Genomic DNA, 14371 nt, shown 5'->3' on the forward strand with positions numbered 1-14371 from the left:
ATGCCAAAATCATCCATGGCACATCGTTCCTTTTGCATTCTATTGCGCTCTGCCTATTCAGTGTACATCAGGAGTAGCAGGGGAGACAACACAAATCAGAAGCTGGTGATATGGTACTCACGCACGCAGACGGGATTTTTTTTCTCTACGTCAAATCAGAACACCGAAGGAAGGGTCTTGCACAGGCGGTGATCAATGCTCTTGCAAAGGCGCTGGACTTAGGCAAGGAAGACTTGCTACTTCTGTCAAAGACGATCCAGCATGTATTGGAATGACAAAAGATCGGGTTTTTCTGCTCAGTTTGAGGGTCGAAGATGGATCTGTCACCGGACATAAATGATGGTTGCAAAAGAAGAGAACAGCGCCCCGTGGCCCGGTAGAATCAAGTCTTGGTATTGATCCCTGCAGCTTACATGTGCCATCCTGCATAGAGCAGTCAAAAAAGGTTAACGCCACATTTTCGGCATGGTAATAGGCGGTTTGAAGATGAGCCGACTGTACCTCGCCAGATGCTTGGTGCGGCGTTGCCTGTTAAGCAATTCAATTGAGTTCATCCCAGAGAGTAAGAGTGTCGATGCTCGGCAGCTGAGTTTCCAGACCAGGCACAAAACCTCACCAAAAGCATTACTGATCCCATATCGATGAGGGATAGATGCTCAAAATAGCGAGATAACCGAATGAAACGTCAGGGGTTACAGTTGACTTTGCATGAAAGGGGCAAGTTTTAATATGAGCTGACCTTTGACGGCATTGAATAGGAGAATGCACCCGCAACCTTTCGATGCTTCGCTGAATTGATGATGCAGATTGTCCACACAAGTCAGGGTAACCAGACCCTCAATCAAGTATTATTTCGGTACGTAAAGGCTGCGGGGTGTCCGTGCATGAAAGTAACGTGAGACAAAATGATCCGTGGAGGCCGTCGAATCTTGAGCAGGTGGAGCACCTAAAGATGACCGACGAGGTTTGAAAATTAGGACAACGATTAACCCAAAAATAATTAGTAGGAGAAGGAAAATAATTTTCCGACGACCCGTATTCTTCTGGTATCTGTCACAAGAGAGGGTGTCAACGCGCATCGATGACTACAGGTATCTGGCTCACCGCGTTGCGTGGTTTAACTCTTTCACAGCTTCCGCCATTTCTACTGAAGTCTGTTCAATGTTATACTCGATACTGTCAAGAAGTGTCCCCTGATCTATCACAAGGACAGACAAATCCTTGAATAATTCAGCTAGAGAAGCTATCGAGTTCGCAATTTCCGTTAACTCCCGGTCACGGGCACGGAGACCATGATCTTGTATGTTATCTAGAATCTGTGCTTGCTGCAAGGAGGAATAACATTAGATATATAAGAGAGGTGGTCATGGATCGTTACTCACTGCAGCTTCTATGTCTTCATCGACAGCAGTTAAACCCTCGGATCCTCTTGAAGTAATAGTCCCTGATGCGATCAGGAGATCTTGATTCTTTATCGCGTGCCCTTGTAGTCCTGATTTGAAAGGCGAAAGTGCGGTAGTAGAAATAATCGGTTCCCGCTAAATTGATGTGTAAGGAGGAAGGACTCACGTTCCATATAGATACGCTGTTTCTTACGGAACGTTGAGCTGAGTTCTTGGACCCTCGCGGCTAGGCCTCGTTGCACATTTTTGGCCGCGAGGACCTGAAACTGAGTTTTCTGAGTAGAAGGGGGAAATGAATGACCCTGTTCAGCACTGATACGTTGAATCAAAGTATGGCATCGTCGAAAATCCTATCCATCAGAGAAAAGAAGGCAGTGACTGTGAGCACAATACGGACACGAGGAAGTCCATGGAGGATATACTTTGGTGATTTCGGTGGTCGCCGCTTCGATTTCTCGTTCCTCTGCTGTCCGGTCCGCAAAGCCGGGGAGAACATGCTTTGCATGGAGCTTCTCCAAAGTGACAACTAAGGCAAAAGCGCGGGAATGATATCATTGAACCTGCCACGGGACCAGACCAGGAACGCACTTTTGGCTTGTGTCCCGCCTAAGATCTCCTCGACTTGTTCAGAAAGATCTACCCTTTATATACACCAAGGGGGAAGAGGGGTAGCATTCAAAATGAGTAAAAACTGAAGATGGCAGGGAATGGAAGCATACCATTTGGGAGGCAACTCAACGTCGAGTGCGAGGTGTCCGGAGTTGGCATTTATGAGTGTTTCGTTTTCATCTTCAGCACGGTATGGTTCATCATAGGATGACTGCGAGCGAGAGAAACGTGTTGACGGTGCTCTTGAATCACGGTACGAGATAAAGAGTAAAGTCCTTGAGCGCGTTGTCGGCAATGACGACAAGCCCGCGGTCGACATCCCAGAGCAAGTTGGCTGCGGAATGTGTGTCGTTGTTTGGACGACTATTTCTTCTACAAATACATATAAATAAAATATGGCATAAACCAGCCACGGAGGTTTAAAGTCTATTTACTGTCTTGGTTAATTGCCGTTAGAGCGCTACGCGTCGTTGTTGATGCCGGCTGAGATAAATTCCTTGTTAGATCCGTATTTTTTTCACCCGACGATGCGGAAATGATTACGGAGGATTATACTGTCGGAACTCGGAATTTTGGATCCGGTGGAGCACATGTAACCCCGCACTTTGGTCAGAAAACAACGTTGACTAGCCTGCAGGTGTAGTTCATCTCTACTCCATCAAATCAGATTCCTAAAACCGCTTCCGCTTGGCTTCTCGCGTCATAAAATTCCGGCTTCTTTCTTCTTAAGTATTCCTGCGATTGTTACCACATCGTGCTCGATCGCCTCAGGTCTTGTGATTAGTTTCTACTTGTCATCGGTAACAACCCAATCCCTTACAGACAGCTTGCAATTCTTATAAAGTTCCCCCTTCATTTCCCTTTCAACCCCCAATTCACCCGTTCCATTGGTTTCTCTTTCAAACCCTACTACTCTACTCCCCGCAGTTACTATCTCCTTTCGATTAAGCCTACCCCACAACGGTATGCTGTTCCTGTTCTCCACTTTAATACCCCATAATAATTCACACACCCAGTAAATTTTTACCGGTCTCCTCTCTGTAACCTGTCACTTGTTATTCGCGATGTGCAATCTAGAAACGTGGGTTTCCTTGTGGCCAGGTCCAGAACTTTTGCTGATTCAGACTCTTTTTTTAGCGAAGGAACAAAATATGGATGCGGGGTAAGTGTCTCACGCAATATTTTCATCATGATCCACGCATTCTCAGTTATGCTTCGTTTAGCATTACAAGGTGGTGCGTGATTGATGTCCTTGGTACCAGAGCTATTTTCGAGCTTCTCTCAGACGCGCAAATTGAGGAAGATCGATTGCGCCAACCAGTACTGCTTCCACTCCATGTATCATCCAAAGAATTGTCCTGACTGCCATTGCGATCGGGTGAGTACTAACACTCGACGTCATAGCCCGGTGCTCAACCTTACGCCCCAAGTACTTCGGTCCCGATGCAAGAGAAACCATCACTCTCCATACACCCGAATATTGTGTTTCATGTCAGTACTGGTTCCAGGGCGGAGCCCAACATCGTCGATAACCTTGATGGTCCCCACGATTTCGGCTTAAAATTCGCCTCGTCTATCGAGTTAACGTCTATAATGCCGTTTTATTCTAATAATTATCTCTCTAGTCATGCCTTGCTTTGCACACCACGTTGCTGTGTCATTCTGTAGTTCTAGGCTTGCTTGTCGCATATTTTACTTACGCATTATTTATCTAGTCACTGTCATGTGTTGTAACTCCACGTAAAGTAAAATGGCATACACACATCACCATTTCACAGCAAGTCCAACTACCTCGCTTTCAACGGCTCGGTACTGAGTCCGAAACAGTTCACGGCGTTGTTTCTCCGCTTCTTCGTCCATGATGGAAGCCCGAGTTTCATGCAAGCTTCCCGTTTGTGTGCCGACAAAGTTCGACTATGATCTGCGCAGCAAGACGGTCTGCGCGATCGAACGGGGTGTCGAAATCCTGAGCATAAGGTCTCGGCGATGGAGGCGGTGTAGGCAAGTCATGCCAGTACACCCTTTCAACTTCCTTGGTCCACTCCTTGTTCCCCCATTTGGCGCCTTGCATCGCGCCATCATCCACTGGCACTGGCATTTGGACACCGTTTTCCTGCCAGTTTCTTGTATACCCTTCTTCATCTTCTCTCTGCCCTGCCGCCTGTACAATGGGTTTCAACTGCCCACCACCATTGACGCACCCGCCCGGACACGCCATAACTTCGACGTAGTCATACCCCTTCTCGTCCTCCCCACCACGCTTCTTTGCACGCATCCCAACTAATCGTCCAGCGGCGCCCCTCCCAACTTGCACACCAGCCTCACGACCTACCTTCCGCACGACGTTCTGAAGATTACGGAAACCATAGCATTTTGCGCCTTTAAAAAGCACCTCGCCGGTGTCCCGAGCGCGAAGGGTGAATTCTTCGTAGTCAGAAGTACGGATGGATTTTACTGTGAGGTCCACAGGGGATGAGTGGCTTGCAGTGATGTAGTTGATGAGAGACTGCAGGTAAGATCCGGAACTAGTCCCGGGGTGTGACAGGAGCTCTGGGATTTCAGCGTCGAAATTAGGAACACCTTCGTTCTCTACGGACTGCGAAAGGTCCCAGCCTTTGTCGCGCATCATAAGTTCGAGCTCCCCAGTTGTGATTACGCAGTCCACATCCCGAGTCGAGTAGAGGTCACTGTAGAAGTCCTGCCGAGAAGCCTCGAGTTTCTTGTCATAGCACGGCATAACCGACACATGGTAAATCTGATCTGGTCTATCACGCCGAATTAATCAGTACAACGAAATCGAAATAAGTAATGGGACTGACTGCACTCCCCAGCGATTTCCGAACCACGACTTGACCAGTGTTCCCATTACCTGCTGTGGACTCTTCGTCCTAGCAATAAAAGGCAACATTTCGGAATGTGCTTTCTCAGCATAGCATATCCATCCCGGACAGGCACTTGCTAGCATTGGAAGTTTCCCGTCTCCCTTCTTCCGCTCAAGAAACTCTTGCGTGTGCTCAAGCAGAGTAATATGTCGAGAAAATGTAGTGTCGTAAACATGCTCGAACCCAAGTATTCGTGTAGAGAACGCTTGTACTCTCCTCAGTATTTGACGAAGACTCACAGGGGAACCGGATGATGATGAAAGAGATGCCGCGAGCGACGCGAGGCTCTGTGGCGCAATGGAGAGCACAGGAATCTTGTGACCTGGCGTCGAAGCAGGAGGATTGGAATTCAGGAAGTTAAGAACCTCCGTGTGGGACTGTAGTGTGATTAATACAGATTCGGCCGATGTTATACAACCGCTATATTTCGGGAACATGGTCAGCAGTCGTTCTAAGGTCTGGGAATAACTACAGCAACGGACCTGCAAGCCAGACAATCGTTTAAGCTTATCTGGGCCTGCTGGAGCTTTCGCTCCGTGCCCTTGGAAGATGAATTGCCAGACACGCCGTTTGTTGAGACCTCGTAGTATGATCCACTGGAGTCAATCACAATTTCGGTCTGAGAGATGTTAGTCTGGCCGTTACATATAAATCGCTCTAGAACACACTGTAGCAGCACCTGGCTCATTGTTCTCCTGCGGCGCGTTCGTCTGCTCAATAGGCTTGATACACGCTTGAGATGGGGTTATGAAGTCATTAAGATCAGTCAAGGTCTGCTCTGCGTAAATGAGACTGATTGCATGGTTTTGGACTGTGGTGAACACGCACAAGAGCTCCAGAAAATGCCATCCAGATGAGTATTAGAGAAAGAGAAAGATGAAAGCTAATCATCCATGACATTGACAAATCATGATCTATGTATTACGTAATTTACCATCCTGGCTTTGACTCCGCAAGGCCTTGATCATGACTCGAGTCCTCCACTTGTAACCCATCCGAGCTGATAGATCGTGTCAGAACCCAAGCTCATTGCTTTGAGGCTACTAGTAGTTACCAACTTGGTACTTTGCTTGGTTGACAAGAGTACTACGTGTACCACACCAGAGGTCTCAGGTTCAATATTCATTGAATCCTCCGACTCCATCTTTTCCAGTCATGAATTCGAAGAACTGGCCTGAACCAGCCACCTCGTCTGGTCGACGTTGTCGGTATAAAGCTCACCCGATAGGGTGGTTGGTTCACGGGAGCCGGGCAGTACTTTCAATCTGATCGTCCAATGTTGAATTATCATTCATTAAGTTGCGTTGATGATTCTACATCGAACGGTCACTGCATTTTACCAATGCTAGAAATTACTATTACGACCAGCATGAAGCTCGTGCATACTAGTGTTCAGTTAATGTTACGACTCGAGAGCCTTGTGCTGAACACGAAGTCTAGGCATCAGCACCATAGATGATATCTTCGTTGTCCTGAATCATGAGGAGACTCATCATTCAATCGCATCACGAATCACGAATGTATGCGGCATTAACTCGTTGACAGCGTCAGATGACTCAGTCTGTTCGCTTCTATACTTCGGTAGCCTTTACCTTGGTCTCCAACATCATACACTAGCCATCCAATTACGATGTGTCATTAGCCAGCCAGCTGAGTGCTCCAAGTGCATGTAGAAAACACAGTGAAATTGTTATGATACAACCGAGGTAATGCATAAATATCCATGCAGCAAGTGTCCACGTCTCATCAAGGTCTATAGATAAATGAAAAGAGTGAGAAGAACTGATGTAGACAGCGTCCATCTCATGCTTCCAAACCTGCAGCGTGAGGATAGCGCAGCATTGACTGTCTGTCCAGAAAGTGAGGATGGAGAGGAGCTGCCCCACATCTGTATATTGCGGTAATAGGTATGTACAGTTTCTGGTGTCGCCCAGCTGGAGTCGTCACCTGTAAGGAAACAGTTATGCTTCAGTGTGAATGCCACAAGTATAATCAGAACCGACCTCCAAAGAACGTCCTATATTCACTCAGTCAATGGCGGTAATTTGTAATTCATGAAAACATATAACTTACGAGAAGTACAATCCCCCGATAGTGACATTGTTCACTGTCCTGAAGTACAAGTTTTGTTGTGAAAACGCTTGTACGTCATTAAAGCTGCAGCAACGATAAACTCTTACATCTGTCCACCTGAATGAAGCACTACTTACTACAAAACAATGTTGCCGTTCGCAACATCAGGGGGATTGTTCAGTTGCACGAGGATTGTGACGCGGCACCAACTGCAGTCCAGTTTTCAGCGAGTATGTTAGGGTATATAGTCTTGAGAAAATACACACTGTCCGGTCTCGAAGCCAAATGAGCCTCGATCGATGCTAACTCCGTAATCAGAGTTGCAGATCATGTTGCTATCCGAACAAATGTTGTTAGGAGTCAGCATGTATGCATAAACTACACGCAAGAGTTCAGCGCCGATACGAGAGCATTACTACATTCATACCTTCTCCTTCCGCATTTTTTCGCCACATGAGCCTGGTGCTGAAACAATTAGTGCCATTCGGTTCTGCCCCGCCAGAGCAATCATTGACATCGGGACCGCCTCTAAGCCCGGGGAGCTTTCCACCTTGGACCCAGTTGAAATTGGAATCAAAAGCAAGTTCGTAGGAGAGCATCATGCTCTGAAATTGAGACCCGTCGGTTGTATTCCACAGCGAGTACCACTGTGCGCCAGAATCACCACTTCCGTAGGTGCCAGCAGCATACGTCACTTGTAAGACTGGCCCGGAAGAATTTGAAACGGTCGCACCAGGAGCTGGAGAGTTTGGGAACGGATCGCTCACGAAGGCAACATTGCTGTCACCGTTCTGGAGATGACCCTTGCTTAATGACCACTGAGATGCAATGAATGAAGATGCGTCGGATGCGCTTTGAGTAGCAGAAGGAAAGGGCATCATGGTACTGGTGGTTAACGAGAAGGACGCAGCCGCCGACGCGAGAGGAATCTGACCAGCCGCTAAGACATGAATGCCTGATATCCAGAGAAAAAATGGTATCAGTAACAGAATGGCGGAGCTGGACATAATCACAGGGAACCCTGTGTCTGGCCCGAACGAACGAGCGTTGTACTTGGTGACTGCAACTTGACTGCAACCACGCGTATTACCCGCATCACGTGACCGCCACCTAGACTTGCTGGATTTGCCGTCGCAACTTGCAATGATCGATTATTGCCGAGTCTTGCGAGCTTGCACGCCAAAGTTCATAACGTTGAGCGTTGAAATACATGATTTTCGAATTCGCATCGTCATGTCTAGCAAACGTATGCTTACCGACGTACTAGTTGTTGAGGCTATGATTAGTCGGCCAAATAAACATCATCCATCGTTGTTCGTCAGGCGCCTCTACACGTGTAACGTACATACTAACTCGTCTCACGGTAATTGGCCTATGGACAGTAACAAATGTTTGCGGCAAATTCAAGAGCAAGAGAGGCAGCAGCAGACGGAGAGGCTAGGCAGCCTTTGCTGAATGCTTCACACGAGGATATTTCAGCGGATTCAAATCAGATTGTCTTCTCAGTAGATGACGAGGACTCGGAAAGCAACAGTGCAGAGCCATGGACGGCTGTGCGGAGAACAGAGTCAGGTGTTAGGTTTCAGGAGGAGGTGCAGGTCATTGGTCCGCCTTTACGGTCCACAGTGCAGAGCCGAGAGGCGGGTGCGTATGTTCGTGCTTATAGTTCAACACTACTTATTACTGCTTTCACAGAATATGAACTGGACTCGGACGACTTTGATGACTGCTTCACTAGCTGATATCCAGCGCGAGCAAAGGCGCTCCCGTGGGGCTCCACGGCAAGAACGTACTATGCCCCTACTGGTCGGTCTCATGGATGCTTCTGCCGCAAGGAGAACACCGGATACAACTATTCCTATGTATGAACCAAATCATCTAGAGAATGAAGGGGGTCATCGGAGCATAGACCTCGACGACCTCGCTGCAAAACAGTGGTCGGGTGGAGGCCTGCTGAACTCGGTTTCCAATATGGCGAATTCCATTCTCGGAGCTGGTAAGCACCCAGGACGTATGAGTATATCCAAGGTACTGACAAGGGATGAACAGGAATTATCGGTTTGTCAGGCTGCATTTTTACCAACGGAAGTGGCTTATAATATGATAGGTTTACCGTACGCGGTCAGTCAAGCAGGATTCTTTTTTGGCATCTTTCTTCTGCTCGTCCTTTGTTATGTCACCGATTGGACCATTCGATTAGTCGTCATCAACGCCAAGCTGAGCGGCAGAACCTCCTACATCGAAGTCATGAACAGTTGTTTTGGCCCCAGCGGTCGTGCAGCTGTTTCGTTCTTCCAGTTTTCATTTGCTTTCGGTGGTGAGTAATAATATCTATGTCGTTGTATTTACGATCGACTGTTCATTCAGGCATGTGCGCATTCGGCATTATCATTGGCAAGTGCAAGGTTTTTAGTGTGTTGTATTCCTACCTTACGTTTTCATCAGGAGATACAATACCCCACGTCATTCGTTCAATATTTCCCACTCTGGACACGATGCCCGTTCTCTCGCTTCTCACCAACCGCCAATTCATCATCGTCCTGTGTACTACATGTGTTTCCTACCCATTGTCGCTCTACCGTGACATCCACAAGCTTTCTCATGCCTCTGGGCTTGCCTTGCTCAGTATGCTCATAATCGTTTCAGCTGTTTTGATCGAGGGACCACACGTGCCGTCCACTCTCCAGGGTGATCCATCGAAACGCCTCACAGTGATTCAGCCGGGGTTCGTCCAGGCAATTGGCGTTATTAGCTTTGCATTTGTGTGCCATCACAATAGTTTACTCATCTATGGGAGCTTGAAGACCCCCACCCTAGATCGATTTGCTCGAGTGACGCATATATCGACGATAATCTCACTCGTGGCGTGCTGTACTTTGGCTATTTCAGCCTTCTGGGTTTTCACAGATAAAACACAGGGGAATATATTGAATAACTTCCCTGGGGTAAGCTTTCCTCTAATGTTTTGGATGCTCGACGTCTGATATACTTGGAACAGAACAATTCGCTGATCAATGTCGCCCGTTTCTGCTTCGGGCTGAATATGTTTACGACGTTGCCCTTGGAGCTGTTTGTTTGTAGAGAGGTACGTTAATATTGCGCACATCCACGACAAAATTCAACTCAATCCTTGCAGGTAATCGAACAATACTTCTTCTCGCACGAAAGCTATAATCCTCAGCGGCATGTCTTCTTCACCACTACTATCCTCTTCTCATCGATGCTTCGTAAGTCGTATGCCAAAATCTACGCCTAGAACTAACTCTGATCCTGAACCAGTCGCATTGATCACCTGCGATCTGGGCGTCACCTTGGAGATTACCGGCGGTGTCTCAGCAACAGCCCTGGCGTATATCTTCCCTGCTGCCTGCTACCTAAAACTGACCGACCCACACGTTCCGTGGCACTCCCGTGCAAAGCTTCCAGCCGCAGCCTGCCTTGCGTTCGGGTTGGCTGCGATGTCCTGTATCCCTCTTCCAAGTGGTCCAAAGAGCATACACGCCGTTGAGCGAGCCAAAGATGTGTATGACCTGATCTCCGGTTTAGCTATACAGCACAGGCTTGCACATTCATACATCTAAAGTAATAGATAATGCACGGATCGGACACTGGATAAAGACATTTGTTTAAAATCGATCATCGGCGCTGAATCGCTTCCCTGAGCCCTGGTATTTCGTTGAGCTGCACGACGCGAGCACCTTTGGCGACACTTTCCTGTGCAAGGAGAGGGGTGACGTTGGATTCAGTTGAAGGTGCTCCATACAGATTCAACTCGATGCAGGGGTTGTTGCTCCACCCGAAGTACCTGGTGGGCTGCAGATCAGCAGCCAGATGGCATCATATCCGCCAGCTGCATTGTTCTCAAATTTAGATATAGCCCAGCTCCTGAAGAAACGGGACTGACCGCCTGGAACACCACCGCCGATAACACCTGCCTGCTCGATTGATTGGTCGAGTAGATGGGTTTGTTGCTCAGGCTCAATCTCAACGCCAGCAAGGTCGCCCATTCTCCGCATCAGGTTGCGTATTTGCTAAACAGAACGGGGGTGTTCAACTCGACGCCCGGTGGTAAGGAATTTTCTTCACCTGGGTAGTTTGATGCAGGGCATAAAATGCCTTGGAAACACTCTCCCACTGCGATGCATAATGAGGAACAAGGACTGCAAGAAAAGGAACCCTACTTACTTCGTGCGCCGGCAGATAAGCAAGTTTTCCAACGGTCTGTTCGTATGCGTCTTTGTCCTGAACATACGACTGCGAAAGCGCGTCCAACTGCCGCGCTAGAGATTGGTTCGATTCATCGATCTGTGTCCATAGTTCCTTCGCTGCGCGAGACGGCAAGGATCAGGCATCCGACCAGCATTCATGGATCGAATAGGTACCTGTTTCACAGCTGTCTTCATGTCCTCTCCACTTTAACACCTTACCAACCAAAGAAGGAGTATCGCTTCCTGCTTCGACATCTGCCAGTACCAGTCTCGTCAACGGGGGAAGCTGGATCGGCCTGAAGCTATAATCCCAGGCGCTGGAGTTCAGAACACTCTTCAACGTGCCTGTCGCAAACTAAGAAGAATGAGCGCGCGCCGGTAGCGGAAATGCCCCAGACACGACATACATCGCCTTTCATCAGCGGGTCCAAAACAGCAGGTCCGAACCGCCTGTAAATTTGACTCCCGAACACGGCGGAAGACACGTCAAATCCGCTGCCCACCTTACCTTGGGCAAGGCAGTGTACAAATTGAGCAGCAGTTGTGGGCGAGGCGTCTGCCATCCCCCTCTAGAGTGGCAAAATCTTCCTCTGTTATGGCCGCAAAATGGATAAGCAGCGCGGAGACGAGCGAAGTGATGAGCGCTGCGGAGGAGCCCATGCCGGTTTTGTGCACATCTGTCAGTTTCACGCCATTGTGACAAAAAGGCTCAATTTGCAAGAGAGATTTGATCGTTCGAGGGAGCCCTAACGACTCCAGCTATTCCAGCGATTTGATTGCATCACTTGTCTACCATGAGTGTGACATCAGGAGTGCTTACCTGTGCACGCTGAGAGTAAAAGTCGTTATCGCCCACAGCAGCTATATCGAGACCACGGGAGAGCCTTTCTTGTACTTGGGCTACAGAATGAATCTCTGACACGAGATTCAGGGTGTGCTGGAGTGCCAGGTGGACAAATTTGTTCTTCCCCCCAACACTGATTGAGAGATACGTGAGGCGTAATCACCGTGTCAAAGAGATAGCATTTACCTGTCCTCTCGTGGGGTTACCAGAATACCCGCAGCATCATAGGTCACGGTATATCTCCACTCGGCCTGATGAAACTGGGGAGATCGGACCACGATCTGATTCGCAGAGCCCGACGAAGCCTGGATAACGGTGTAAAATCGCGAAGATGTAGAGATCACTACCCCTGGATATTGCTGGTCGAGGACAAGATATCCCCCCGCTGCTAAGACCTTTCCCGGCGCTGATACGATTGTTGTAGTAGACATGGTGTCATTCGTGCATTCAGAGACATCATACGTTTAAGTACAAGTGCTTATTGCTGAGTCAGCAACTATACTCGGGTCTGATGTTTGTTCGGGAAACGCGTTAATTGGCTCTCCAAAATCAGTCGATTCCGCTGTAAAAGTCGTTTGGCAGATAGTGCGTTCATTCGCTCTACATAGTAAGCCGAGAATGAGCTGCTAGGAACGTCCGGCACGGGCGAACCAATGTTTCTGCTGGTCACAAGTCATATTTTTACAACCCGGACACCGAAGACCCATCTGCACACTCGTGGGTCCAATAGTCCTCGTCGAGTAGTCACGCAGATGCTGCGCCGTAATATCTGCCAACGCACGAATAAAGACAGGAGATTCATTCAGTGACTCCGCGCGCTGCATCTCCATCCCCAGCTACAAAAATAGGATGCACGTAGGTGAGTTGTTCAACATCCGCTGAGACATGGCCCGACGTACCTCCCTTCCCTCTTTCATATACTCGAGATCCAGCTCATAGAGTGTCTCAATATGATCGCTCGTGAAGGCAATGGGGACTAGAATTACTTCCTTCTTTCCGAGACGAGCGAGACCCTTGATAGCCTCCCCGGTCTGCATCCCCATCCACGCAGAAGGCCCAACTTGCGACTGCCAAACCAGACGGTATGGATTTGAGTGGCCGAGTCTGTTCATGACGGCGTTTACTGATGCGGAGACCTCAAGGACATATGGGTCGCCTCGGTTCACTACCGACATAGGTAACGAGTGAGCCGAAAACAGAATAACCACGTCTGAGCGTGCTGACGGGTGAAATTTGGCCAAGGCGGCCTCGACGTTTCGTGCAACAGCCTGAACATGATCAGCACCTAGCAAAGCTGACAAGATACAACAAACAACAAACGTGCCTCGATGAATCCAGGATGAGTACCCCAGCGGTCTATCACGCTCCATTCGATGTCCCCCATCTCACCTGCCCTCCCTCGCCTGAAAAGTTCATTCAAACTGCTTCCAGTCGTACTACAGCTGTACTGTGGATACTGCGTGAATGCCACTGCCCTCTTCACACCATCTGCCTTCATCCTCTGCGCGGTCTCCTGTGTCAGCGGGTTCGCATAGCGAAACGCGACATAACTTTTGTGTGGAGCAGTCTCTGGGTGCATCTCGTCCAGGAGTTCGCACATGCCAGCGCCCTGCATCTCAGTATATTTGAGAATGGGAGAACCACCACCAATGTCAGCATACTGCTTCTCTATCTGAGGTGTCCGCCGTTTCGCAATGAGAGGAGCTAGAACGCGCTGAAAAGGCAACGGAATCAAGTCGCCATCCATAAACAGGTTTTTGAGGAAGTCATAGGTCTCGGGAACCTGTGAGAGAGGTCGTATGATGACATAGTAGGAGACAAAATACGATATCTCACGTACCGTCGAAGGTCCTCCCATGTTTAACATAACAATGGCTAAAGGAAATACTGTACGTCAAGCATGCATGAGTGGGAACGCAGTGGGATCATACCTGTAGGACTGGAATATGGCGTTAACTAATCGAATCATGGTAGATGTGACTAGCACACCTTTTCCCTGCTAATGAAGGCTTGTGCAACGTGGCCATTCGCCTGACAGAGGGTAAAACAGTGCTCGTCCTTCCAATACATAACATTGTCCGAGAGAATTCTGCCGGTATCGTAGAATGAAGAGGGGAGTCAACGACGCAATTCTAGGAACCTAAGACAGGCCGCATTCATACACTGGCACATCACATGACCTGGCGTGACATTTCGCTGAATTTACATCTGATCCATTGTACATGAAGTCTTAGTGAAATTCAGCTCATGATGTTGTGCGGAGAGTCTGCAGCAAGATACACATGTAATTTTTGCAATGCAATTTAGGGAACTGAGAAATGAGTAGGCATATATTATAATGTTTGCAATTTC

General features: G+C 48.4%; 7 protein-coding genes across 7 annotated transcripts; 2 read left to right on the forward strand and 5 right to left on the reverse strand.

Annotated features, from left to right (window-relative positions):
• Nucleotides 1-710: 710 nt before the first annotated feature.
• On the reverse strand, nt 711-2382 carry EDB91DRAFT_1146630 (t-SNARE). The gene is made up of 7 exons (XM_041319251.1): nt 2123-2382; nt 1992-2044; nt 1826-1929; nt 1570-1753; nt 1383-1492; nt 1105-1325; nt 711-1050 (listed from the first exon to the last, which is right to left on the reverse strand). The coding sequence occupies exons 1-7, from the start codon at nt 2329-2331 to the stop codon at nt 849-851; spliced, it is 1083 nt and encodes a 360-aa protein (XP_041174874.1). The 5' UTR covers nt 2332-2382; the 3' UTR covers nt 711-848.
• A 394-nt stretch (nt 2383-2776) lies between these two features.
• Nucleotides 2777-3716, forward strand: EDB91DRAFT_585947 (uncharacterized protein). Its single transcript, XM_041327789.1, has 6 exons — nt 2777-2812; nt 2940-2975; nt 3029-3093; nt 3150-3174; nt 3298-3390; nt 3443-3716. The coding sequence occupies exons 3-6, from the start codon at nt 3077-3079 to the stop codon at nt 3542-3544; spliced, it is 237 nt and encodes a 78-aa protein (XP_041174875.1). The 5' UTR covers nt 2777-2812; nt 2940-2975; nt 3029-3076; the 3' UTR covers nt 3545-3716.
• A 172-nt stretch (nt 3717-3888) lies between these two features.
• On the reverse strand, nt 3889-5743 carry EDB91DRAFT_1250860 (iron hydrogenase; the record flags this gene model as incomplete). Its single annotated transcript, XM_041323275.1, has 5 exons — nt 3889-4777; nt 4832-5314; nt 5377-5513; nt 5563-5667; nt 5723-5743. 5 exons carry the CDS (start codon nt 5741-5743, stop codon nt 3889-3891), a joined length of 1635 nt encoding a protein of 544 aa, XP_041174876.1.
• Nucleotides 5744-6513: 770 nt separating this feature from the next.
• Nucleotides 6514-8040, reverse strand: EDB91DRAFT_1146652 (polysaccharide lyase family 14 protein). Its single transcript, XM_041319252.1, has 6 exons — nt 7395-8040; nt 7234-7345; nt 7105-7176; nt 6968-7051; nt 6898-6911; nt 6514-6841 (listed from the first exon to the last, which is right to left on the reverse strand). Exons 1-6 carry the CDS (start codon nt 7972-7974, stop codon nt 6648-6650), a joined length of 1056 nt encoding a protein of 351 aa, XP_041174877.1. The 5' UTR covers nt 7975-8040; the 3' UTR covers nt 6514-6647.
• A 315-nt stretch (nt 8041-8355) lies between these two features.
• On the forward strand, nt 8356-10501 carry EDB91DRAFT_1238408 (amino acid transporter; the record flags this gene model as incomplete). The annotated part of the gene is made up of 9 exons (XM_041321706.1): nt 8356-8611; nt 8706-8963; nt 9075-9284; nt 9335-9361; nt 9413-9912; nt 9966-10052; nt 10104-10194; nt 10247-10427; nt 10459-10501. The coding sequence occupies 9 exons, from the start codon at nt 8356-8358 to the stop codon at nt 10499-10501; spliced, it is 1653 nt and encodes a 550-aa protein (XP_041174878.1).
• A 102-nt stretch (nt 10502-10603) lies between these two features.
• Nucleotides 10604-12459, reverse strand: EDB91DRAFT_1329935 (ribosomal protein S5 domain 2-type protein; the record flags this gene model as incomplete). Its single annotated transcript, XM_041325335.1, is given in 10 exon segments — nt 10604-10722; nt 10764-10817; nt 10872-10998; nt 11054-11101; nt 11153-11292; nt 11350-11530; nt 11583-11683; nt 11703-11934; nt 11996-12152; nt 12206-12459. 10 exon segments carry the CDS (start codon nt 12448-12450, stop codon nt 10604-10606), a joined length of 1404 nt encoding a protein of 467 aa, XP_041174879.1. The 5' UTR covers nt 12451-12459.
• On the reverse strand, nt 12460-14268 carry EDB91DRAFT_1146672 (uncharacterized protein). The gene is made up of 5 exons (XM_041319253.1): nt 13951-14268; nt 13860-13894; nt 13344-13802; nt 12919-13287; nt 12460-12855 (listed from the first exon to the last, which is right to left on the reverse strand). The coding sequence occupies exons 2-5, from the start codon at nt 13884-13886 to the stop codon at nt 12646-12648; spliced, it is 1065 nt and encodes a 354-aa protein (XP_041174880.1). The 5' UTR covers nt 13887-13894; nt 13951-14268; the 3' UTR covers nt 12460-12645.
• Between the last annotated feature and the right edge of the window lie 103 nt (nt 14269-14371).

This window comes from Suillus paluster (assembly GCF_016628075.1).
Source record: "Suillus paluster strain FC165 chromosome Unknown EDB91scaffold_47, whole genome shotgun sequence".
Taxonomy (NCBI): domain Eukaryota; kingdom Fungi; phylum Basidiomycota; class Agaricomycetes; order Boletales; family Suillaceae; genus Suillus; species Suillus paluster.

Bases quoted from the DNA above. Each gene is read 5' to 3' on its own strand.
- EDB91DRAFT_1146652 (XM_041319252.1), bottom strand. From the start codon at position 7,974: ATGTCCAGCTCCGCCATTCTGTTACTGATACCATTTTTTCTCTGGATA. The intron at 7,346-7,394 runs GTATGAATGTAG...TCTTGCGTGTAG, and splicing joins AAAAAATGCGGAAGGAGAAG to TTTATGCATACATGCTGACT. The intron at 7,052-7,104 runs GTAAGTAGTGCT...TCGTTGCTGCAG, and splicing joins AACGGCAACATTGTTTTGTA to CTTTAATGACGTACAAGCGT.
- EDB91DRAFT_585947 (XM_041327789.1), top strand. The intron at 3,175-3,297 runs GTAAGTGTCTCA...AGCTTCTCTCAG, and splicing joins GAACAAAATATGGATGCGGG to ACGCGCAAATTGAGGAAGAT. The intron at 3,391-3,442 runs GTGAGTACTAAC...TTACGCCCCAAG, and splicing joins CTGACTGCCATTGCGATCGG to TACTTCGGTCCCGATGCAAG.
- EDB91DRAFT_1146630 (XM_041319251.1), bottom strand. From the start codon at position 2,331: ATGTCGACCGCGGGCTTGTCGTCATTGCCGACAACGCGCTCAAGGACT. The intron at 1,493-1,569 runs GTGAGTCCTTCC...CTTTCAAATCAG, and splicing joins ACAGCGTATCTATATGGAAC to GACTACAAGGGCACGCGATA. The intron at 1,051-1,104 runs GTGAGCCAGATA...CTCTTGTGACAG, and splicing joins GAGTTAAACCACGCAACGCG to ATACCAGAAGAATACGGGTC.
- EDB91DRAFT_1146672 (XM_041319253.1), bottom strand. From the start codon at position 13,886: ATGTTAAACATGGGAGGACCTTCGACG. The intron at 13,288-13,343 runs GCACGTTTGTTG...GATCATGTTCAG, and splicing joins CTCATCCTGGATTCATCGAG to GCTGTTGCACGAAACGTCGA. The intron at 12,856-12,918 runs GTACGTCGGGCC...CTATTTTTGTAG, and splicing joins ATATGAAAGAGGGAAGGGAG to CTGGGGATGGAGATGCAGCG.